This window comes from Bos indicus x Bos taurus, chromosome 16, assembly GCF_003369695.1.
Source record: "Bos indicus x Bos taurus breed Angus x Brahman F1 hybrid chromosome 16, Bos_hybrid_MaternalHap_v2.0, whole genome shotgun sequence".
Classification (NCBI taxonomy): Eukaryota; Metazoa; Chordata; class Mammalia; order Artiodactyla; family Bovidae; genus Bos; species Bos indicus x Bos taurus.
In genome coordinates, this window is record NC_040091.1 from 60,396,425 (window position 1) to 60,422,093 (window position 25,669).

General features: G+C 35.7%; 1 protein-coding gene across 4 annotated transcripts in view; it reads left to right on the top strand.

The window, feature by feature from the left end:
* Positions 1 to 22,055, top strand: part of TOR1AIP1 (torsin 1A interacting protein 1) — a 45,757-nt gene extending 23,702 nt beyond the window's left edge. For 2 of the 4 annotated variants that reach the window (XM_027565468.1, XM_027565467.1), the window contains 8 exons: positions 2,703 to 2,744; positions 3,670 to 3,753; positions 5,728 to 5,784; positions 8,284 to 8,325; positions 8,861 to 8,929; positions 17,132 to 17,176; positions 17,534 to 17,590; positions 19,529 to 22,055. In XM_027565468.1, the coding sequence (XP_027421269.1) occupies positions 2,703 to 2,744; positions 3,670 to 3,753; positions 5,728 to 5,784; positions 8,284 to 8,325; positions 8,861 to 8,929; positions 17,132 to 17,176; positions 17,534 to 17,590; positions 19,529 to 20,316 (1,184 nt within the window). In that variant the 3' untranslated portion in view covers positions 20,317 to 22,055. The remainder of the gene's footprint in view (positions 1 to 2,702; positions 2,745 to 3,669; positions 3,754 to 5,727; positions 5,785 to 8,283; positions 8,326 to 8,860; positions 8,930 to 17,131; positions 17,177 to 17,533; positions 17,591 to 19,528) is intronic. The other 2 variants (XM_027565470.1, XM_027565469.1) reach the window with 1 other exon arrangement.
* Positions 22,056 to 25,669: the final 3,614 nt, after the last annotated feature.

The following is a 25,669-nucleotide window of genomic DNA, read 5'->3' on the forward strand; positions in this document are numbered from 1 at the left end:
CAGGGTGGTCCCCTTTGAGGTTACTTTTATAGTTTCTTAAAAAACTAAACATACTCTTAGTATGCAACCCAGCAATCACACTCCTGGATATATACCCAAAGGAGTTGAAAACTTAGGTCCACACACAAACATGTACACGTGTGTGGCACCTTTTTATTCATAATTGCCAAACCTTAAAAGCAACCAAGGTATCTTTCCATAGGTGAATGGCTAAATAAACATCCAGACAATGGGATAATATTGTGTTAAGAACTATCAAGTCATGAAGAGACATGGAAGAACCTTAAATGTATCTTACCGAGTGAAAGAAACTAATCTGAAAAGGCTGCATACTGTATGATTCTCACTATATGGCATCCTGGAAAACGCAAAACTCTTGAGACAGTAAAAAGATCAGTAATTGCCAAGGATTGGGGGTAGGAGATGGGGGAGCAATGAATAAGTCTGGCACAGAAGATTTCTAGGACAGTGAAAATATTCTGTATAATACCATAATGGTATTATACATGTCATTGTACATTTGTCTAAACCCATAGAAGGTGCAGCATCAAGATAGAACTGAAAAAAGAAAGAAAAGAGCTGTAATGTAAATTACGGTCTTTGGGTGGGTTATGATGTATCTGTGTAGGTTTATCAGGTGTAATAAATGTGCCACTGTGATAGGAATGTTGGTAATGGGGAAGACGATGCATGTGTAGAGGCCTGGAGCATATGGGCAATCTCTCTCCCTCCCCCAGTTTCATGAATCTTCAACTGCTATAAAAAATTAATTTAAAAATAAAATTTTTTAAATTACTGAGTGCTTACTATGTGCTATTATTATGAACAAAGCTGATGTAGTGGTAGAATAGTAGACTCGAAATCAGAAGAGTCTATTCCAGTCCTTTTTTTCACTTGTTGGTCTTGACACCCTTAGACAGGGCACTTGATATCTTTGAGCCTTACCTATGATAGTATCTCTTATGATGTTGTGGGAATCAGATTAACACATGAAGTTTTTTGAAAACTAGCAACATGAAGATATTAAGGATTACTATTATTAAAATAACTAAGACGTGACCATTGGCTCTTAAAATATTTTTTGTATGCTTTGTAAATAGTTGCATAAATGAATAAAGCAAAACTGCTGTATAAAAAAGAAGTACTGTTAATGGTTATGAATTTAGAAAATACAATGTCAAAGAGGGCAATACCTTTTAATGTGAATGGAAATATTAACATTTTAATAGAATAACGATAAAACAAGTTTGACTTTCCAGTTTTCTGCTTGGGAAAAAGAAGATAAAATGAAAAGACAGTCTTTCTAAAGAAAGAATCCTGTGCTGTGCTGTGCTTAGTCGTGTCCGACTCTTTGCAACCCCATGGACAATAGCCCACCAGGCTCCTCTGTCCATGATTCTCAGGCAAGAATACTGGAATGGGTTGCCATGCCCTCCTTCAGGGGATCTTCCTGACCCAGGGATTGAACCCAAGTCTCCCACACTGCAGGTGGATTCTTTACCTCTGAGTCACCGGGAAAGCCCAAGAATACTGGGGGTGGATAGCCTAACACTTCTCCAGGAGACCTTGACCCAGGAGTTGAATCTGAGTCTCCTGCATTGCAGGCAGATTCTTTACCAGCTGAGCAACTAGGGAAACCCAAAGAAAGAATTGCATAGTATTATTAGCAGTTTTCTCAGAGTTAATTTTTTTTATAGCAAAAATGTTGTCAAATGCCGATTTGCACTTGGCACTATCAAGTAAAAGTAGCTTGGCTAGTATTGATGTTATACCAGTCTAATTAAACTGATTTTTAAAAAGTATTTCCACATTCATAGTACGATGGGTTGTTGGTAGTTGCCTTCTACAATACAATCCTTTTTTCTTTTGAAAAGCAAATAGGAGTTACAGTCAACAGAGGAAGATCTGAAAGGAAACAAATTTTCATTCTGGTTCATTCTATTCTCATATGATCATTCAGCAGTATTTTAGCCCAATTGTGCAATGCTTAACATTTGGGTATATGTTCCTTTATTTAAAAAAAATCAGGAAATTCCCTGTGGTTGGGACTCTGCTCTTCCACTGCCAAGGCCTCAGCTTCAATCCCTGATTGGGGAACTAAGATACCACAAGCCAAGCTACACGGCCAAAAAAACCCCCAAAAATCAGAATAACCCATGTGAAAATACTGCATTTCTTTGACACATTGTACTCATTTATCTTTGTCCAAATTCTCTGACTTGAGAATAGTGGTATATATGGACCTGCTGGAACTAGGAGCGTTTCTTTACCTTTCTTACAATCTCTGTAGACACACCTGTGCATTAAAAGACTGGTTTTTCAGCTCCGCTTTTGTGGTTGGCTTTTTCAAAGGAGTATGGGAAATCTAGCAGATATGAGAAAGAGAATACAGTAAACCTATTTACCAACCTAGGGGACTCTATTTATCAACATAGAGCTTCACATTTTCTACAAACACAGGTTACATTTTATAATACAAATAGACCTCTCTGAAGAAACAAAGTTTCTGATTCTAGTTTGTAGCACACTTATTTCTGAAATATAGTGTAAAGGGAAATAATCCTTTCTTTTTTATGATTTAACGGGGAAAAAAAGTTTAATTGGTGTGATGTAATATTCACTTTCCTAAATTAAATGTTCTTATTTATTCCTGAATTTTGGCTTATGATGTTATATACAACATGTATGCTTCTCTTTTCTAGAAGCTGCCAGTGTCCAACAGAAGGTCAATTTCTTGGAAGAAGGTATTTTCGCCTAAAATACCATGCAGTATTTTCTAAATCTTTTTGTTGTTGTTAAGATTAGAAGCAATTGTGGTAGGTATTTAAGAGAGTGGACAGTAAAGAAGGCCTTTTTCTTCAAGAAAAAAGTATTCATGCTTAAAATCTGAACTGTTAAATGAACAGGTAAAATAGGATAGAATGCGTGATGATGGCTCTTATGTATATTTTAAGCATCTTTTGTATGTTGAAATTAATTTAAGCAAAGCTAATATGTTCCATTTCTGTCATGTTCTAGCCTTTGATTATGGTATTAAAATAACCAGTTTTCCAAATCTTATATTTGAATAGTACCATAAAATTTAGTGTGTTTTTTTAAATTTATTTATTTTTTAATTGAAATATAATTGCTTTACAGAATTTTGTTGTTTTCTGTCAAACCTCAACATGAATCAGCCATCGGTTAGTCTGCTTTTAGGTTCACCGTAATCTGAGATTAGTCCCCTGCATACTGAAATGTTTGTGTATGGGTGTATGTATATACACACCCTTTTTGCAAACATACACACATATATGTAAACACATTAGTGCATATGCTAATCTTGTATGAATTTGTACACTAATTGTATGTACTTTTCCTCACCATAAGGTAAAACTTTCCTTCTGTTTAATGTTCGTTTGTTTACTTTTTTACTCTAAAGCCTTAGAATACAATCTTACTGAATATTCATTTGGGATATAATTATGTACTTCAGAGAACATGAAATAAATGAGCTCAATTTTAGCTTATTTAGAACTTTGTGACTCAGGATAGTAAGTATAATAGCAGTTCTATATCTGATTATTTAAAAGGCTTCATTTTAATGTCAGATTGTTTTTATTTTTTTTTATCCAGATTTTTTAAGACATAGAATAAAGACTATAATAGTGTGTTTTTATTTTGTTTTAGGGGAAACTGAGGAAAATGATCAAGACAGCTCTGACAGTGATGTTACTGTTAAGGTCAGATCCGGTGATTCTGTTGAGTCTGGAGGTAACATTGCTTTATGCTTTATGACTCTTATCTTAGGAGCTGTAGTTCTAGGTAGAGTATAAAGTATTCTCTGAATTTGCTTTTTTAAAAAATATTTTAAAGTATTAAAACTACTTTTTAAAAAGTGTACTTTTAAACATTTATTAAAATTACTGATTCCACATATGTATCTGGATTAGTAATATAATATCTAAACAAACATATCACTTCTACCTTGCCTTGTTATTTGTGGAACATATTTTTTTGCACCAAAAAAAAAGTTATTTGTGGTTTTTAAAAAACTTTATGGTAGAGAAACTGATTACACTGGCATAGACTCACTATACTGTCAGGAGTGTTAGCTAGGTTTTAGGAAGTTTTGGTAAACTTAGATTACTACTTTTATCTGAATTGTTCAAATTCACACCAAGTTAGCAGTAACAGTTTCTGATTGTTCACGAAAATTGATGTTTAAGTTTATTCAAGGAAAAAATCAACTGAGGAAAAAGAAGTGCCAGCTTGAGGCTTAATGAGAGTGCCGATCAAATTTGTAAACAGTGTAACTTATGAGTAGTTTTATTTATATGTTAGTCCCATTAACAATTAAATCTCTATTTACTCTTCCCCACCTTTCGAGAATTTCTATAATTTGTTTATGTTTTACTTAATCATTCTACTTTCAAAATGAGCTCAGAAGCCAGTTTATGGACATTTGATATTCTTTATATTTCCCATCCTTTGTCATTTTTCCCCATCCTTTCTTGACACATAAATCCCAAGGGAGATATGCAAGACTCTAATATAGTGGTTAAGATCGTGGCTCTTGAGTTTCACTGGGTTTCACTCTTCCAGTACTATTGATAGGTTTTGTGCCCTCAGGCAATTGCTTAACTTTTCTGTTCCTCAGTTTCCTCACTGGTTTGTTGTGAGGTTAAATTACTCAGAGTGCCTGGCAAATAGTAAACACTCAAATTACGTGCTGCTGTTAGTTGTTGTTAGTTTTCCTATATGCATACACCTATGCTCTAAAACTGAGAGACTGAGTAAGCCATTCGTATAGCCGCTAGCTCGATACCATTGCCACCAGGGCTACTCTTTGGAACCACATAAACCACAGGCTCTGTAATCGCTTTTGAATTCTAATAAATTCTTATTGAACCACATATACCCCATGCAGAAGAAAACTCGAGCTAAAGAACAAAGAAGTGAAGCATATTAGGAAGAATACTGATGTTTCTAGATTCTCTTCTGGGCCTGTTGTCACCACAGAGGTGGGAGAAAATCCACTGGAGTGCAGAAGGGAAATATTAGATTTTAGTGTGTTACAGCTTTTATTTCATCCATTTAAAATGTCTATTTTAGTTTGTTTTATAGTATGTACATTAGTTAATATTATTTTAGTAATGCTTATATATAAATTTAAAATATATTTTGGAGATTGATGCTCAAAAGTTTTTTAGTTCATAGGAGTACACTAGCAAAACTACTTAGCCACTGCCTGGATGTCAAGTACTTTTGCTCCCAAGATAGCAATCTGATTGCTTTTAAACATAATTTGTTATAAATTCTACTTGTAAATGAAAAAAAAATGAAGATTTTTAAGAAGGGAAGACTAAAATATATAACATCTTGATCATTTACAAGAAAAATTTAAAGCAAAATGGATGGTAATGATTCCAGGAAGATCCATTATTGTAAACTTTTAAGATTTTCCCCCACTCACAGGTGTCATTATTTCTTTTATCTCCTGCCATGTTCTGTATCTTACTTTTATCTTTAAAAAGAAAAGACAGATAATTAATTTTTCAGATATAACATGATGACCCTTTAGAAACTATTTTTTTAAATAAATTATACATTCACATTCAAGTGTTGAATTCCCTGAGGTTTATCTGAATATTTTTGCTCTTTTGATTATTCATTATTTTCTGGTAAATGTGCACTTAGAAAGTTAAATGTGCTTTATAGTATACTATATTTCTTTTTTGTTTTTAGACCAAACCACCAGATCGTCAAGTCAATATAAAGAATCATTTTGGCAGTCATCACAAAGTAGGTAAAACCATAATTTACACTCTTAAAAGTCTAGATGTGATTGTGGTCAAATGCTATTCTTATTTTTGAAGATTGTCTTTTGCAGTTTAGTGTAAAATGTTGAAAGAGGGTATAGTGAATGTTAAAAAAAAAAAAAAAACAACTCATCTTGTATCTTGAATTTGCTTCTTGAGTTAATCACCTCTGTACTCAACTTTGATTTTTGAATGAAAGAAAAACAAAAAACTACTGCTTTCTGCGGCTTGTTGAATGTCCTTGTTTGCAGTACACATTTGTTGATAAATCAGGTATAGTAAAGTTCATGGTACATTAGTTGGTGTGTATATAACAGTCTTACAGCCTTGCTTCCAACTTTGAAATTTTTCATAATAAAATGTTGAGAAAATGTAACACAGATTGGGAGGTAATATGAAGATGCTAATAATGATGTGTTCAGGACAGTAAAACTGTTGTTGATGTTTTTCATTTTCTTTTATCTATATTTTGTAGATTATCTATAATGAGTATGTATTTCTTAGATTAAGCAGAAATTACACTGTTTTTTTCTTTTCCATTTTTAAGTAAAATCCCAAAATTCAAATGAATAATCAATCAAAAATATCCTGGAATGTAAAATCTTCAAGGACTTCGTTTTCCTCCCACATGGCCATTTTAAAAATGAGACTTTTTATATTTTTAAAGAAACATGTTTTTTAATATATGTCATTTTATTTATTTATTTATGGCTGTGCTGAGTCTTCATTGCTGCACTGACTTTTCTCTGGTTGCAGAGAGCAGGGGCTACTCTCCAGTTGTGGTGGCAGGCTTCTCACTGCAGTGACTTCTCTTGTTGTGAAGCCTGGGCTCTAGGGTACGTGGGCTTCAGTAGTTGCCACTGCTGGGCTCTAGAGCACAGGCTTAATAGTTGTGACATATGGGCTTAGTTGCTCCATGGAATGTGGAATCTTCTTGGATCAGGGATTGAACACATATCTCCTGCCTTAACAGGCAAATTCTTTACCACTGAGCCACCAGTGAAGCCACGAGACTAGCCATGAGACTATTTTTATAAAGAAAGGCTTTGGAAATCTGTTTTATAATCAATATGTTCATAGAATTCCACTTTATATATGTGTGTGTGTGTATATATATATATATATATATATATATATATATGTAAGTATACATATATGTGTGTGTGTGTGCATACATATATACATACACAAACCTACTAAACCTATATACATACATATATATGTGTGTGTGTGTATATATATATACTATAAATGTATTAGTTTTTAGTAGGTTCTAAGTTTGGAATTTAAAGCAGCTGAAACAAAAATCAATCTTTTATGGAAAATTACTCTGAATCATCTTATATATTTGCCCTTTGTTATTCTAAATCTTTACTGTTTGGAAGCTCTGAAATGTGTCTCCCTATATTAATTATGCTATACTTATGGTATACTTTACAGTTATGGAAAATGAGTTAGGTGATCAGTATATATTTCATTGAATGTAAAATGCCATTGCTTTTACATGTCACTGAGAAAGAAAACCATCTAGTTAAACTGTGTCATACCCTTGATTGTAAGTTACAGCCCTAATGCAAAGGTGTTTTTTTAAAAATTACTTCATAGAATCAATGAAAGACAATACAAAAAAGCATGTGTCTACTTTTTTGGAGTTCTTTGTTAGTATAGACTGAAAACAAATCTAGAATATACGTCTATCTGTGTTATTCATCATAGTTTCCCTACAGTGTTTTGCACATAGTAGACACATAGTAGATGTTAATGAATTTTTAGGTTATGCATTTCTAGAATGGTGTGTTTGTATTACAGCCAGCATATATATTACATTTATAGTCAGGAAAAAAAATTACGTTGAACATAAATTTATATTGATGCTTGTATCAGTAGGTAGAAGTAACTTGTTTCTTCAGGGCAGATTTGGAAATCTACCACATTATAATTGTAATATCATTTTCTAATTATCCCCTTGCATCATTTTATAGTTGTCCTTAAATAGCATCCCAAAACATGAAGGTAGCGTCTTGCACTACTTTGCTTATACGGTGTTCACAAATCTGCTTGTGTGGTATATACTGTCATATATGAACTGCTGGGTTTATATCTCAGTCCTACTACCTTTACATATTTAATTTTGGGGAAATTTTCAGTTTCCTTATTTGTGAAATAGGAACAATAGTATCTACCACATAAAGTGTGAGAATTAATAAAATTATACTTAGTACTGGTTAAGCAGTCAGTACATTTAGCCGTTATTTTGATGGTGTTCCTCTTAAAGCTAGCTTCTTATTATCCAACTCCTGAACATTTTGAAGTTTAGGAAAGGAAAACACAGGTTGTATATGTTTGGGACTGATGACAGAAAGGTTTGATTTTTTTGTTTGGTTTTGGTGTCAGTAGTAAACAAGCAACATGTCTATGCATCCAGCCATCTTCATTTTTTTCCCCAAGGTTTCTATGACCTTATCTCTGGCTTCTGTTTCAGGTGGAGACTTCACAGCTTTTGATGAGCAACCATTGAAGCTAAGTAAGTGGTTGGTTGTCTCTTCTTTATCAGTTAACCAAGTCTAACCCAGTTTTATTCTGCCAACAAAACTCTGAATAGGATTGACAGTCATTTTACCCCTTTGCCTTTTAACCCACCACAGCTTGGTGCTGTATGTAATACTGGTGCTCTGATGTGGAAATGTGCTCAGGACTACTTTACCAAACATAATTTATTTTCAAAAGTAAAGGTTAACCTTTCTCTTCTTAATTAACACCAAAGTGTTAGTTAATGAAGTTCAAGTATTGACAATCCCAGTCTCATAGACCATAGCAAAGGACTTGTACATAGTTTTGTCTGTTAGGAGATTATGTGTTTATTTGTTGCCTTTTTTGTTGTGGGAAGTAGTTCATCCTCACGGATGTGATCTTTTGACATTATTGTTAACTTCTGAACCTATTGCTTTTGTTTTTTCCCTCCTTAACTTTGTTTTACCTTTCTGATAAATGTACCTTATAACACTTAGATATAGTATACATTTTCAAAGTATGTGCAGTGATATCTTGATATGTTGCAGGCTCAGGATATCAGAAAACTCCTCAGGAATGGGCTGAAAAAACCGTAAGAATAAGGACTAGGATGCTAAGTAAGTTGATAAATCTGTACCTGTTATTGAAGTATTTTTAAATCTGTTATTGAAGTAATTTTATTTGCTGTTTTCTTGATTATTTAACAGATAAAGCTGTTTAATTCTTCAGATAAGCATTTGAGTTGTTTGTGATCTCATTAATAAAGGACTTTTATTATGATTGCTAGTGTAGTTATTTTTATGTTTGGACTGGTAAAAAATGTAGATAGTAGTGTGAGAAAACCAGTGGATGATACGTCTGTACTTGACAAGTTGTCAGTTCTATCCAGCAGTTGTACAATCTGCACATGAAAATGAAATTCTGATCTTTTGACAATACCAGTTTTTTTTTTTTATATTTAACAATTGTTTGTGTGAAAGTCACTCGGTAGTGTCTGACTCTTTGCGACCCTATGGACTCTACAGTCCGTGGAATTCTCCAGGCCAGAATACTGAAGTGGGTAGCTGTTCTCTTCTGGTTGGGATCTTCCCAACCCAGAGATCGAATCCAGGTCTCCAGCATTGTAGGTGGATTCTTTACCAGCTGAGCCACCAGGGAAGGTAAACAGTTGTTTACCATTATGTAAATAAACACTTAGACCAGCTTTGCATGCCCATTATTTTTCAGTTATAAATGCTGAAATCCTCAAATTGTATTTTCAGTTATAAATGCTGAAATCCTCAAATTGTATTTTCATGTTTAGGTTTAAGATAGAGTAGATGTCATAGAGTTTAAGAAATATTTATTTAAGAAATAAATAGGTGCTGTAAAACTTTGAATTCATTGTCTGTCGTAACACCTATAGCAATGTATCCACATTAAACTTTGTATTAAAAAAATCCATGCCATGCCTTAAACTAAATTGATAACTCCTATGTAGTATATTCTCTGTTTGCATTTCTGCTTTGTCTTAAGTTTGTACATTTGCTATCGCGTAAACAGTTATATGCTGATTGATAGCCATCCACCTTATATATAGGACTTCCAGAATTAAATAGAAATTATGTAGCAGAAGTTTGTACATCAAGGTGCAGATAACAACATTTTTTAGATTTTTGACTGCACAAGGACTTTAAGATAAGAACAATAAACAGGAAGAATTTTCAAAGTAGAAGACTGCAGTGGTTTCTAGACAGCCTTATAAATTTCTCTTCAACCTAAGATCATTTGAAAAAATTTTCCTTAGGTTTCCGAGTTTCAATCTCATTGTCTTAACTCTGAATTTCTGCTTCTTTGAGAAAAAAAATACTCATTTTTAGATTTATGTGAACTTGGATTTCAGATTGTTATTATTCCTTGTTAGTCCTGGCTTCTTGGGTAGACAGGTCCCAGTTCAGGTTTCTGCATGTATCCAAACCTTTTGGGAAAGATAGAGCCACTGTCTTTACTTTTGGTGTTTCCCAGGTGATAAAATAGTGAGAGTAAGGAAAACTGTCCATGGAAAGTCAGGCCTCCAAGTCTGTGCTTCCTCAGTATACATGTTTTGGAACCTGCCTCTGAAAGTAGTATAGAGAAAAGAGGAGAGCTTGGAATTAGAGCTACAGGGTTGTGGTCCCAGATCTTCTATTTACTAATTGAGTGATCTCGGTAAAGTCACTTAACTGTTGTCAACTTCAATTTTCTTAACTTAAAAGTTGGGACGGTAGTACCTATAACTGGGTTATTCTAATGAGCTCGATATGTGAACACATTTTTTAAGTCTCAGTGTATTAGTTACTCAGTCATGTCCAACTCTTTTTGACCCCATGGACTTTATAGCCTGCCAGGTACCTCTGTCCATGGGATTTTCCAGGCAAGAATACTGGAGTGGGTTGCTATCCCCTTCTCCAAGGGATCTTCCCAACCCAGGTTTCCTGCATTGTAGGTGGATTCTTTGACCATTTGGGCCACTAGGGAAGCTCAGGTCTCAATGTATCACATGAAAAGTGAAAGTCACTCTGTCTGACTCTCTGTAACCCTGTGAACTATATAGTCCATGGAATTCTCCAGGCCAGAATACTGGAGTGGGAAGGCTTTCAGATTTTCCCAACCCAGGGATCCAACCCAGGTCTCCCGAATTGCAGGCAGATTGTTTACCAGCTGAGCCACAAGGGAAGCCCCATGTATCACATAATTAATACTTATTTATTGTTAACTATATACGTGTAATAATCAGTAGTAATACCTATGAAATATTCATGCCCTCTGTTTTTGACTTTATAGAATGATTGATTGTTACCTACTCTTCATACTAAAAAAAACTCTGAGCTTTATCTTTTTAAAAAGAGCTTTTTTAAAGGAATTTTTATTACTGTCTCTAAACATATTTTTAATAAGAAAGATAGAGTTTACCTTTTAGACAGTGTGCTGCCTCAACAGTATGTGCCCTGCTAAGTTTGTGTTCTTTGAATTCTACAAATAAATATTTCGTATAGTGTATAGTAGCTGTTAATAGTAAATTTTCATACAGTATGTAGTAGCTATTCCATAATCTTTAAAATCATCATAGAAGGGCATGTAAAAACATTGTTATGTGTTGTCACGTTGGATCTTTGCAACCATGGATTCAAGATAAACATCTTGATGGATTTCCTTCCTTTTAAGAATATTTTATTGAAGTGTAGTTGATTTACAACATCGTGTTAATTTCTGCTGTGTAGCACAGCGATCCAGTTTTATATATATATGTATATTCTTTATCATATGCTTTTCCACTATGGTTTATCACAGGATATTAAATTAACTTCCCTGTGCTACACACAGGGACCTTGTTTATCCAGCCTATACATAATAGTTTGCATCTGCTAATCCCAGACCCCAATCCACTCCTCCCCACCCTCACCCTCTTGGCAGGTCAGCCTGTTCTCTATGTCTGTCTATGTCTATGAGTCTGTTTCTGTTTTGTAGATATGTTCATTTTGTGTTGTATTTTAGATTCCACATATATAATATCATATGGTATTTGTCTTTCTCTGACTTACTTCACTTAGTTTGATAGTCTCTGGGTCCATCCAATGCAAATGGCATTATTTAATTCTCTTTTATGGCTAATATTCCATTATGTAAGTATGTGTATATATATATATATATATATATATATATATATATATATGCCACATCTTTATCAATTCATCTGTAACTGACATACATTTTATGTATACAATTTATGTATTTAATGTATACAACTTGATGAGTTTGAACATAAGTATACATCTGTGAAACCATCACCATAATCTATACCATAACATATGTATCACCTCCAAAAGTTTTTTCCCACCCTCTTTACTTATTGTTATGTGTGTGAGATAAGAACACTTAACATAAGATCTACCCCTCTTAGCAAGTTTTTAATATATAGGACAATAAATACAGGTACTCCACAGTAGATGTCTAGGATTTATTCATCTTATTTAACTGAAACTGTGTACTCTTTGACTAGTATCTTCTGATATCCCCCTGTCCCAGGCCCTGAAAACTACGTGCTTCTATGAATTTGACTATTTTAGATTCCTCACATAAATGACATCATGAAGTATTTGCACATCTGTATCTGACTTATTTCTTTTCCATGGGGATGGTCTTGATCCCTGTCTCCTGTGCAATGTCACGAACCTCCGTCCATAGTTCATTAGGCACTCTATCTATCAGATCTAGTCCCTTAAATCTATTTCTCACTTCCACTGTAAAATCATAAGGAATTTGCTTTAGGTCATACTTGAACGGTCTAGTGGTTTTCCCTACTTTCTTCAATTTAAGTCTGAATTTGACAACAAGGAGTTCATGATCTGAGCCACAGTCAGTTCCCGGTCTTGTTTTTGCTGACTGTATAGAGCTTCTCCATCTTTGGCTGCAAAGAGTATAATCAGTCTGATTTCAGTGCTGACCATCTGGTGATGTCCATGTGTAGCGTCTTCTCTTATGTTGAAGAGCGTGTTTGCTATGACCAGTGCATTTTCTTGGCAAAACTCTATTAGCCTTTGCCCTGCTTCATTCCGTATTCCAAGCCCAAATTTGCCTGTTACCCCAGGTGTTTCTTGACTTCCTACTTTTGCATTCTAGTCCCCTATAATGAAAAGGACATCTTTTTTGGGTGTTAGTTCTAAAAGGTCTTGGAGATCTTCATAGAACTGTTCAGCTTCCTCAGCGTTACTGGTTGGGGCATAGACTTGGATTACTGTGATATTGAATGGTTTGCTTTGGAAACGAACAGAGATCGTTTTGTTGTTTTTGAGATTGCATCCAAGCACTGCATTTCGGACTCTTGTGTTGACCATGATGGCTACTCCATTTCTTCTAAGGGATTCCTGCCCACAGTAGTAGATATAATGGTCATCTGAGTTAAATTCCCATTCCGGTCCATTTTAGTTCGCTGATTTCTAGAGTGTCGACGTTCACTCTTGCCATCTCCTGTTTGACTACTTCCAGTTTGCCTTGATTCATGGACCTAACATTCCCGGTTCCTATGCAATATTGCTCTTTACCGCATCGGACCTGATAGATAGAAGGTCACATCCACAACTAGGTATTGTTTTTGCTTTGGCTCCATTCCTTCATTCTTTCTGGAGTTATTTCTCCACTGATCTCCAGTAGCATACTGGGCACCTACTGACCTGGGGAGTTCCTCTTTCAGTATCCTATCATTTTGCCTTTTCATACTGGCTATGGTTTTTCCAGTGGTCATGTATGGATGTGAAAGTTAGATTGTGAAGAAAGCTGAACACCAAAGAATTGATGCTTTTGAACTGTGGTGTTGGAGAAGACTCTTGAGAGACCCTTGGACTGCAAGGAGATCCAACCAGTCCATTCTAAGGGAGATCAGTCCTGGGTGTTCTTTGGAAGGACTGATGCTAAAGCTGAAACTCCAGTACTTTGGCCACCTCATGCGAAGAGTTGACTCATTGGAAAAGACTCTGATACTGGGAGGGATTGGGGGCAGGAGGAGAAGGGGATGACAGAGGATGAGATGGCTGGATGGCATCACTGAATCAATGGACATGAGTTTGGGTGAACTCCGGGAATTGGTGATGGACAGGGAGGCGTGGTGTGCTGTGATTCATGGGGTCGCAAAGAGTCGGACACGACTGAGCGACTGAACTGAACTGAACTGATCGGACTTATTTCGTTGGGATAATGCTTTCCATGTTGTCAAAAGTGGCAAATTTCCCTTCTTTTTAAAAGATGAATAATAATTCCATTTTGTGTGTGTATCACATTTTATCCATTAATTTGTCAATGGACATTTAGTTTGCATACATGTTTTGGCTATTGTGAATATTACTGCAGTTAACATAAGTGTGCATATATCTCTCCCAAGATCCTAATTTCAATTCTTTTGGATATATATCCAAAAGTTGGATTGCCAGATCACATGGTTGTCCATTTTTATTGTTTGAGGAACCTCCATAATTCTTTTCCTAGAGATTGTACCAGTTTATATTCCCACCAACAGTGTACAGGGATTCTGTTTTCTCCACATGTTCTCCACATACCTTGCACTTTTGTTTTTTTGGTAATAGCTACACAATACATTTGATAATGTGAGGTGATGTTGTGATTTTGATCACGTAAGTCATTGTGCTTTTTTAAGTTCGATGTCATCCCCTGGTCTAATTTTACTTTTGTTGTCTGTGCTTTTGGTGTCATAACCAAGAAATCATTGCCAGTGCCAACTTCAAGAGGGTTTTGCCCCATATTTCTTCTGGGAGTTGTATTATTTCAGTTCTTAGTTTAAGTCTTTAGTCTGTTTTGAGTTGATTTTGGGGTGTGGTATATGATATGGATCCAATATCATTCTTTTATATGTGGATATCCAATTTCCCCAGCACCATTTCTTGATGAGACTGTCTTTTCTTCATTGCTTATTCTTGACACCCTTATTGAGGATCAGTTGAACACATCTTAGGTTTATTTCTGACTCTATTCTCTTCCATTGGTCTATTATGTCTGTTTTTATGGCAGTACCATAGTGTTGTGATTACTCTAGCTTTGTGATACATTTTGAAATCAGGAAGTGTGGTGCCTCCAGTTTTGTTCTTCTTATTCAAAGCTGTTTTGGTTATTTGGGATCTTCTGTGGTTCCATATGAATTTTAGGATTGTTTTCTTTTTCTATAAAAAAGAAATGCCATTGGAATTTTTATAGGGATTGCACTGAATCTGTAGCTTGCTTTTGGTAGTATGGACACTTTAAGAATATTCTCTAATCCATTACCATGGGATGTCTTTTCCATTTACTTATATCTGCTTTAATTTCTTTCATCAATGTTTTAGAAGTTTCAGTTATAACTCTTTTGCCTCCTCGATTAGTCTTCAATTCAGTTCAGTTCAGTCGCTCAGTTGTGTCCGACTCTTTGCGACCCCATGAATCACAGCATGCCAGGCCTCCCTGTCCATCACCAACTCCCGGAGTTCACTCAGACTCACGTCCATTGAGTCAGTGATGCCATCCAACCATCTCATCCTCTGTCGTCCCCTTCTCCTCCTGCCCCCAATCCCTCCCAGCATGAGTCTTTTCCAGTGAGTCAACTCTTCACATGAGGTGGCCAAAGTACTGGAGTTTCAGCTTTAGCATCATTCCTTCCAAAGAAATCCCAGGGCTGATCTCCTTCAGAATGGACTGGTTGGATCTCCTTGCAGTCCAAGGGTCTCTCAAGAGTCTTCTCCAACACCACAGTTCAAAAGCATCAATTCTTCGGCACTCAGCTTTCTTCACAGTCCAACTCTCACATCCATACATGACCACAGGAAAAACCATAGCCTTGACTAGACGGACCTTTGTTGGCAAAGTAATGTCCCTGCTTTTGAATATGCTATCTAGGTTGGTCATAACTTTCCTTCCAAGGAGTAAGCGTCTTTTAATTTCATGGCTGCAGTAACCATCTGCACTGATTTTGGAGCCCAAAAAAATAAAGTCTGACACTGTTTCCACTGTTTCCCCATCTATTTCCCATGAAGTGATGGGACCAGATGCCATAATCTTCGTTTTCTGAATGTTGAGTTTGAAGTCAACTTTTTCACTCTCCTCTTTCACCTTCATCAAGAGGCTTTTTAGTTCCTCTTCACTTTCAGCCATAAGGGTGGTGTCATCTGCATATCAGGTTATTGATATTCCTCCCGGCAATCTTGATTCCAGCTTGTGCTTCTTCCAGCCCAGCATTTCTCATGATGTATTCTGCATATAAGTTAAATAAGCAGGGTGACAATATACAGCCTTGACGTACTCCTTTTCCTATTTGGAACCAGTCTGTTGTTCCTAAATATTTTCTTCTTTTTGATGCTGTTGTAAATGGGAGTTCTGTTTGTGTTAACTTCGTTTTCTTAGTTCTATGTTCTATGAGTTATAAATGTTACATATGTTTCATAATAACAAATTTAGCTATTCTCCATTATTAATATCATCATGTATGTCACAGATTTTTCATATATTATCTCATTTGATCTTTGCAGTCATGGAGTAAGGTATTTAAGATAAACATTATCTAGTGGAATTTTAATTTTAATTTTGGTGACCTAACTTTGAAGCTTCTAAATAATGACATTTCCTAGACTAAACTGTAATGGCAAAGCAATTATTAGTTTAGAGTTACGGTTGATGTCATTTTGTTTCATTTGAGGTTTTTTGTCATATGACCAGAAATAAGGCTATTTCTATTAAAAACAACAGCATAAATTGTATTCCTCCAGTTTAGTCCAGTGTTTCTCCAATGAAAAGTGTTGGTAAATATACCTAGAAAGATCACTTATACACATAAAAGCTATAAAGTTCCAGGCAAGTGATAGATGACAATATTGGTAATGTAGATCATACAAATGAATAACTCATCCTCTTCACCTTCTAAACGCTGTCTTTCCATTTCCGTTTTCTTAGATGTTAAAATCTGTCACCATGCCAAAAAAGATGGAGGGGAAAAGGAAAGAGCTGGATAGTTTTTTATTTATTTTCTAAAGTAACGATGGAAATAGAGATTTGATGGAGTTGTGAGAAAATTATTTTTTATATCTATTGTTTAGCCACAAAGCTAAAACAGAATTACTTGTCTATTAACAGAAATGGTGAAAAGTTTTTTAGTGTAATTTCTAAAATATTACTGATATTTGTAATGGTCAGAAGCACCAGAGGCAGTATTGAGTCAGTTTGAGGTGGAAAATAAGATTTAAGATTGAGTTTTACCTTAAAAATCCCTCATCCAAATAGCTCAGTAATCCATAATCTATATTTTGTCCTTCTTTCCCTCTTTACAGCATCATCACCAGGCATGCGTTCAATATATGGCAGTTTTTCAGATGGTATAATATGTTTCCTTTTGTTATAGTTGTACTTGTTTTCTTTGTCCTCTTACCTTTGTCCCGGAAATTTCACCACTCCCATTAAATAATTTGGATCCAATTCAAGGCTTTCTCACAAAACTAATGTATTAAGAGTATGCTTTGTACTAGACTCTTATGTGCCATGAATAATTATGAAAGAAATGGGTCTTATGTCTCAAACATCTGTCAATCTAGTAGACACCTGAATCTTCTGCTTTTTCTTCTGTTTCTGGCTGATCTCTCCCTTATTTTCTCTTGGTGACATTTTCTTTTTTCTATTGGAAATACTGAAATTATGAAACATAAATTGATAATCTTTATTACTCCTATCTTTAGATGACAGTGTTCAGAAATCAGAGCTTGGAAACCAATCTCCATCAACCTCCAACCAACGTAAGTTTGTCTATTCACCTTTTATTAAATGAGTCTCAGTCTCAATACCACTTTCCACTAGGAAAGTTAATAAGTATCCCTTAATAAGTATCCCTAGAGACCTTTGAGAAAAAAAGGGTTATACCTGTCTATAATTACCTAGAGATTAAAGCTGAAAAAAAATTTTTTTTAATGTTTGTTAATTATTTTTAAGTAATTTTGTGTTTTCTCTAATCTCTAATGCCTGGTTTAATAAAATGAGCTGGAATTTCATTCTGCTTCTGTATTTAGCCTGTTACCATATATTGTTTTGGTTGAGGTATCTGCAAAAATTTAGCTTTGTACAGATATATAATGTTTTAATAGTCTTTAGACAGTTGTGAATATTCTCTTTTGATACTCTCCCAAACTCAGATAACATTAGTTTCTAAATGTTATTTGAAATATGAAATCTGAAGCCATATTAATGAACTTTTGTATTCTGTTACATTTTTACATTCTGTTAAAACCCATTGGTCTTCCTTGTACTTTGAGTATCATGCACTGGTCATTTGGAAAAGGTTGGTTCACTAAGTTATATAGACCTTCCAAATGCTGACATGTTTTTAATACTATATAAAAAGATCACATTTGTTAAGATCACCACCAGTCTCAAGACAAAGAAGTCATAAGTATTGAGAGCTGTTAAATTCATGATGGCAGATATCCTGCAATTCTAATTTTCACTTGAAACCTTGAATTTTACCACTGGGAACAAAGATTGTCAGTTTCCTTGAAGGCAAGAGGCTCACACTGTTCCTTTTCAAGAAAATTTCTCCCAAATACGAAGTCTGACTAGCCATAGTTTGTCACTTGTCCTTTTCAGTAAAAATTCTATGAAAAAGCACTAGTTCAGCTGACAACTCAATTGCACAAAGTGCTTTATATATACTTGCCATTTTTTCACATAGAATGTTATACTCAAGGATTGAGTGTTAATAAGGTAAATAGCTTTGAATGCTTCATGAAGGATGTTCTTAGGTGAAATTGATAACCTTAAATACATGGCCATGAAGAATACAAAGACAGTCCTAGTATAGTTTGGTGCCACTGCCCTGTGATTCATCTAAAGCGTCAGTTGTTTTTCCTACCAAGGCTTTTTACACCATTGGTGCAGATATCAATATGGCGGGGAAAAGGTTGAATAAGATAGGAGAACAGCTTTAACCTCAAAGATCCCCTTGAGGAGATCTTGAGATAGCCTACCAGCCATACTTTGAGACCTGTTGGTCTACAGGGTCCGTAAATAGGAAGTAAAAATATTATTGCTCTCATATTTAAATGGTTAAATGATACGGTATATGAGAAAATGCTTTATAAACTGCAGCTGCAAAGCACTAGGTAAATATAAATTGATATCATTGCCGATAATAATTAGGAGTGAGTTACAAACAAAATTTGCCAATATTAACAACTGCATGCCACAAAAGATAGGCATCAGTGCAGTTATATGGAAGATTTCATTTATAATGCATCCTTTAGTTTATCCCTTTTTATAATTAAATATTTCACATTGGAGAATAATCCATGTTAGTTTCTAAATTTAAAACTATTTTGTAAAGTGTCTTCTAATATTGTTTACCTCCCAAATATTAGCAGTAGTAATGATAGCTCTGGTTTGTAAATTATATTCTTTCCAATTTGCATATGCCATTTCATATACTTAAATTCTACTTTTCCTCTGAGACTTCCTATCATTTTGATATTGAAGAGACATATACATACTCATACATATGTAAATACATAACTTAAAATACATGTGTTGAATTATTTCTTTAAGAAAGTAAGTTATCAGCTCCCTTCTTTAAATTCCTCCCTCTCTTATCTAATGTTTGTAAATATTAATGTGGGCTTTAAAAGTCACTTGCTCTTGAACCTAAGAAAATAATATTTGTATGTGTCATTTTTTTTCCCGAACAGAAATGACTGGGCAACCCAAAAGTGTGTCTTCTGTCAAGACAAAGCGTTATTGGCCCTTTGCTGTGATAGCCGCTCTTCTCATTGGGGGTTTTTTGTACACTCGTCCTCCTGAAGCAGAAACCACTGCTGTTCAAGAATTCCAGAACCAGATGAAACAACTGATGAATAAGTACCAAGGTCAAGATGAGAAGCTGTGGAAAAGGAGCCAGACATTCCTGGAAAAACATCTCAATGGTTCTCAATCTCGGCCTCAGCCTGCGATTTTGCTGCTCACTGCCGCCCGAGATGCTGAAGAAGCGCTCAGGTGTCTGAGCGAACAAATCGCTGATGCCTACTCCTCCTTCCGGAGTGTTCCTGCCATACGGATCGATGGGGCCAGCAAAGCTACTCGAGACAGTGATACTGTCAAAGAAGAAGTAGACCAGGAACTGAGCAATGGATTCAGAAATGGCCAGAATGCGGCTGTGGTCCACCGCTTTGAGTCACTGCCTGCAGGCTCTACTTTGATCTTCTATAAGTATTGTGACCATGAAAGTGCAGCCTTCAAAGATGTAGCCTTAGTCCTAACTGTCTTGTTGGAGGAGGAGACGCTCGGAACCAGTCTAGGCCTAAAGGAAATTGAAGAAAAAGTGAGAGATTTCCTCCAAGTCAAGTTCACCAACTCTGACACACCCAACTCCTACAAACATATGGACCCAGACAAATTGAGTGGGCTCTGGAGCCGTATTTCTCACTTAGTCCTGCCTGTACAACCTGAAAATGACCTGAAAAAAGGCATCTGCTTATAAAGGAAGACAGAAGAGAAAATTAAGTCTCAAGTGCTGAGAATTTTTTCAAACTTTAACGAGACAGCACTCAGTTCTTTTTGAAAGAACTGTTTTCTTTTTAAAGGAGGTTAGGTTCTTAGGTAAACATAGAACATCTGTATTGTTTATTCAGCCTAATTATCTGTTACCTAAGAGACTCGTTTCCCACTGAGATCTGTGTAAATGATATCTACAGACTATAAATTATATACAGTCCCATAGAGGATCTGCTTAGATTCCGGAGTGAGTCATTATTGCTGTGGTATGACCAGTGGGAGGGATTTGGCTCCTTCCTGTAAATCCTCCCCAATTTTTTAATTTGGATTTTTTTTCACAGAGTTTGTTATTAGTAAGACAGCTCCCTGAACGCAACTGTGGGCTTTCCTGTTTTGTTCTCTTTTTACATCATTTAGATGTGAATTCCTTAGTCAGCTTCTCCTTATAGGAACAAAAATAATGAAGGGCAATAATGAAGAGCCATCTGAGTGTTTGGGTGTTTCTTTCTTTTTTTCTTTAATTTTGGAGGGCAGGGAAAAGGAGACCAGGGAAAAGTTGTGGAATGGAGAAAGAAAGGGGAGGAAAAGTCTTCAAGATGAAATATTAAAATAAGTCACTGGGGGAATTCCTTGATGGTCTAGTGGGTGGAACTCCATGCTCTCACTGCCAAGGGCCTGGGTTCCATCCTTGGTTGGGGAGCTAAGATTCTGCAAGCCACCCCATGCACACTCAGAAATTAAAAAAAAAAAAGGTCACTGTCACCAGGGGTTCATCAAACATAGCTGTATGAACTCCATTCTCAGTGAATTCTGTTGGGACTTTTATTTTTCTTTAAGAAATTTTTATTCCTCCCAAGGATTCTGAAGCATGTATATGATGAGGTTTAGTATATTTGCTCACTTGGCTCTTAAGAACAGGCAAATCCAGGCAGTTTATTTTGTTCATATCCTGAAAATTTTGTTAAGAAAGATAATGTCAGAAGTTGGTAAACCGTTTTGTCAACCACCTGTCAGTGACTGAAGAGGGATTTGATTTTCTGAATGTCCATTTGTTGCAGTCTACGTCCTTTAATGACACTCTTGTAACAAGTATAAAGACTTACTCTGCACGTGATAAATTCTATTGAGTGCCTCAAGCCAAAAAGAAAGTGAAGTTTACTGTATATGAAGGATGTTAAGATGTACTGCTGTATATAACTGTACCGTAGGATTTCAGTTTTAACTTTGCATCTCTTAACAGCTTTCTCATCTGTCAACAGCTTTAGTTTTCTTAGAATCTTAAAATTCTGGATCAACTTTCTTTATTTTTTTATTGTCTACAAACCTTTAAATGACAATATTGTTTTTAGAATACTAAAGCCTGTCAGTGGCTTCTTCATTTACCTTTTGAGGATCCCTAACTGATGGTAGAGTATGGTCTTATTTCTTCCCACTAGGACTACCAATATTCATAAATTTATACTACTTATTATAATTTGTTCCCGACACTGTCAGAAGTCAGATATTCTTGATTTATAGAGGATTCTAAAATAAGAATTTTTGAAAAGGCTTATTTTATACATATATGTATTATACGGAGAAACAGATGTTTTTATTAACTGTTTCATTGACCAAAATTTTAAAATAATATTACTTATATCAGGAAAAATAATTGTAGCAGCTAATCTGTAAATGACTTTAAAAGCTATTTTAGTAATTTAAATAAATTTACTTTTTTGGTTTGTACTCTGTGTGTTGTACGTTTAATGACTCGTATACCTTTTAAAAAATTATTCCTAGGGTTTTCTTTATACTTGAACAATTTTAGTGACTTCTGCTTGGAGAAACAAAGGGCAAAGAGAAAACTGGAGCTGCTCACAAGTACGTTGGTAGAAAATACAATCACTGTGGTTTTCTGTTTCATCTGGGGATTTTGAATTATCACGAAAGTTGAATTAAAGTATTCCTCACTTGGTAAAAATCTACACCATGTTTCTCAATTTTTTCATTCTCACCTCCCTAAGGAACCTTTTTAGGTTTTTTTTCCCCCCTAATCATCTACCCCCATGAAATTTTAATACTTCATACAGACTGTGAATCATATACATACTTTTATGCTTTATACACATGAAGGGTAAGATTTTGTTGCCCTCACTAAAAATGGGTGCTCAAGAACATCTGTATTTTAGATCATTGATGCCTGAAATACTGTTTTGTTCATGTTACCAATAATACTTTTGGAGGGGAAATTGTAATAAATCATTGGCTTGAAAATAGGAACTTGGGCCTCTAGAAATTAGGCCATTGTGACTTTGGGTGACTACATGGGCCCAGGGAAAACCACAGTGCAATGCTGACCTTACAGATTACTGTAAACATAATTTGCTTCCCGTCTTTTAATGACTCATATTACTTGTAAAAAAGTTTTCTTAATCTCTAATCTTCAAAACAAAAACTGAAAGAAAACCTGATTTTCATTCTATGAAGAGAATTTAGAAACTTAGAATTTCTAAGAAATTATAATTCGTAACTTAGAATTTGCATAGTTAATACCTAAACTGAAGCTGTAAAGCCAAATTTACCTCTGATCTTAGATCATCAGAAAGTGGACTTGATGTTCACAGTATGAAGAAACATTTCTCATTGACTGCAAAAAAAACCAGTGGACTTCTCTACATTGTCCTTATCAAGGCCACAGAGTAAAATCTTACGAAGATTTTTACTGACCTTAACAACCTTTGATGAAAGTGTAAGTCCTGAGTTTGGGAAACCAAACTGAGAAGTCTTCCATTGTTTGCCACTGACTTGGGAAAAGAGGAAACTCCTGCTTTAAGCCTGTCTTTGGCCTAGATTCAGAGAAGTCCTGTTTGGCTTTCAGGTTCTTTTGGATGGTAGGGGAAATATAACCCATCATCTGAGGATAAACAGGAGAAACCTTTGGCAATTTGCAAATTGTTGTCTTTCTGCATACTCTTGAACACTTCAGAAATATTCATATATCTTGCCTTCTCTCTCTCTCATCTCTGCTAATTACGCTCTGCTAATTCTTACTTTTTCTGAAGCCTTTATTTTTTTAGGCAAAAATTCACTGAAACCTTCCTTAAGTCCCTACTATGGAATACTGGTGCAGGTGCCTCTTTATGCTTTTGTTCAGCCTGTATTACTCCTGACACCACATTTAGCTCATTCCCACTACCATATTTGTTGTCTAGTCGCTCAGTCATATATGACTCTGCAATTGCAAGGACTGCAGCATGCCAGACTTCCCTGTCCTTCACCATCTTCTGGAGTTTGCTCAAATTCATGTACATTGAGTCGGCGATGGCATCCAACCATCTCGAACTCTGTCATCCCCTTCTGCCTTCAATCTTTCCCGCATCAAGATCTTTTCCAATGAGTTGGCTCTTCGCCAACTGGAATCAGGTGGCTAAAGTCTTGGAGCTTCAGCTTCAGCATCAGCCCTTCCAATGAATACTCAGGACTGATTTCCTTTACGATTGACTGGTTTGATCTTGCAGTCCGAGGGACTCGCAAGAGTCTTCTCCAACACCACAGTTCAAAAGCACCAATTCTTCAGTGCTCAACTTTATGGTCCAACTCTCACATCCATACATGACTACTGGAAAAACCATAGCTTTGATTAGACAGACCTTTGTCAGCAAAGTGGTGTCTGTGCTTTTTAATACGCTGTCTAGGTTTGTCAGCTTTTCTTCCAAGGAGCAAGTATCCTTTAAATTCACGACTGCAGTCACCAACAGCAGTGATTTTGGAGCTCAAGAAAATAAAGCCTGTCATTATTTCCATTGTTTCCTCATCTATTTGTTATGAAGTAATGAGACCTGATGCCATGATCTTAGTTTTTAGAATGTTGAGTTTTAAGCCAGTTTTTTCACACTCCTCCTTCACCTTCATCAAAAGGCTCTTTAGTTCCTCTTCACTTTCTGCCAGTAGGGTGGTGTCATCTGTGTATCTAAGGTTATTGATATTAATCCCAGAAATCTTGATTCCAGCTTGTGCTTCATCCAGCCCAGCATTTTGCATGATGTACTCTGCATATATAAATTAAATAAGCAGGGTGACAATATACAGCCTTGACATACTCCTTTCCCAATTTGGAACCAGTCAGTTGTTCTGTGCCTGGTTCTAACTGTTGCTTCTTGACCTGCATATAGGTTTCTAAGGAGGCAGGTAAGGTGGTCTGGTATTCCTATCTCAGAATTTTCCAGTTTGTTGTGATCCACAGTCAAAGGCTTTACCATAGTCAATGAAGCAGAAGTGGATGTTTTTATACCTATTTTTAAAAAAATTGTATTTACAATGAAATTAGATTTATAATATTGTGTCAATTTCTGCTCTACACTAAAGTGATTCAGTTAACTATGTATATAGTCTTTTTCATGTTATTTTTATTATGGCTTATTACAGGATATTAAATATAGTTCCCTGTAGTTATACAGTAGGACCTTGTTGTTTATCCATCCTATATATAATGGGGTTTTTTTTTTAACTTTACATAATTGTATTAGTTTTGCCAAATATCAAAATGAATCCGCCACAGGTATACATGTGCTCCCCATCCTGAACCCTCCTCCCTCCCCATACCATCCCTCTGGGTCGTCCCAGTGCACCAGCCCCAAGCATCCAGTATCGTGCATCGAACCTGGACTGGCATCTCGTTTCATACATGATATTTTACATGTTTCAATGCCATTCTCCCAAATCTTCCCACCCTCTCCCTCTCCCACAGAGTCCATAAGACTGTTCCATACATCAGTGTCTCTTTTGCTGTCTCGTACACAGGGTTATTGTTATCATCTTTCTAAATTCCATATATATGCATTAGTATACTGTATTGGTGTTTTTCCTTCTGGCTTACTTCACTCTGTATAATAGGTTCCAGTTTCATCCACCTCATTAGAACTGATTCAAATGAATTCTTTTTAATGGCTGAGTAATACTCCATTGTGTATATGTACCACAGCTTTCTTATCCATTCATCTGCTGATGGACATCTAGGTTGCTTCCATGTCCTGGCTATTATAAACAGTGCTGCGATGAACATTGGGGTACATGTGTCTCTTTCCCTTCTGGTTTCCTCAGTGTGTATGCCCAGCAGTGGGATTGCTGGATCATAAGGCAGTTCTATTTCCAGTTTTTTAAGGAATCTCCACACTGTTCTCCATAGTGGCTGTACTAGTTTGCATTCCCACCAACAGTGTAAGAGGGTTCCCTTTTCTCCACACCCTCTCCAGCATTTATTATTTGTAGACTTTTGGATCGCAGCCATTCTGACTGGTGTGAAATGGTACCTCACAGTGGTCTTGATTTGCATTTCTCTGATAATGAGTGATGTTGAGCAT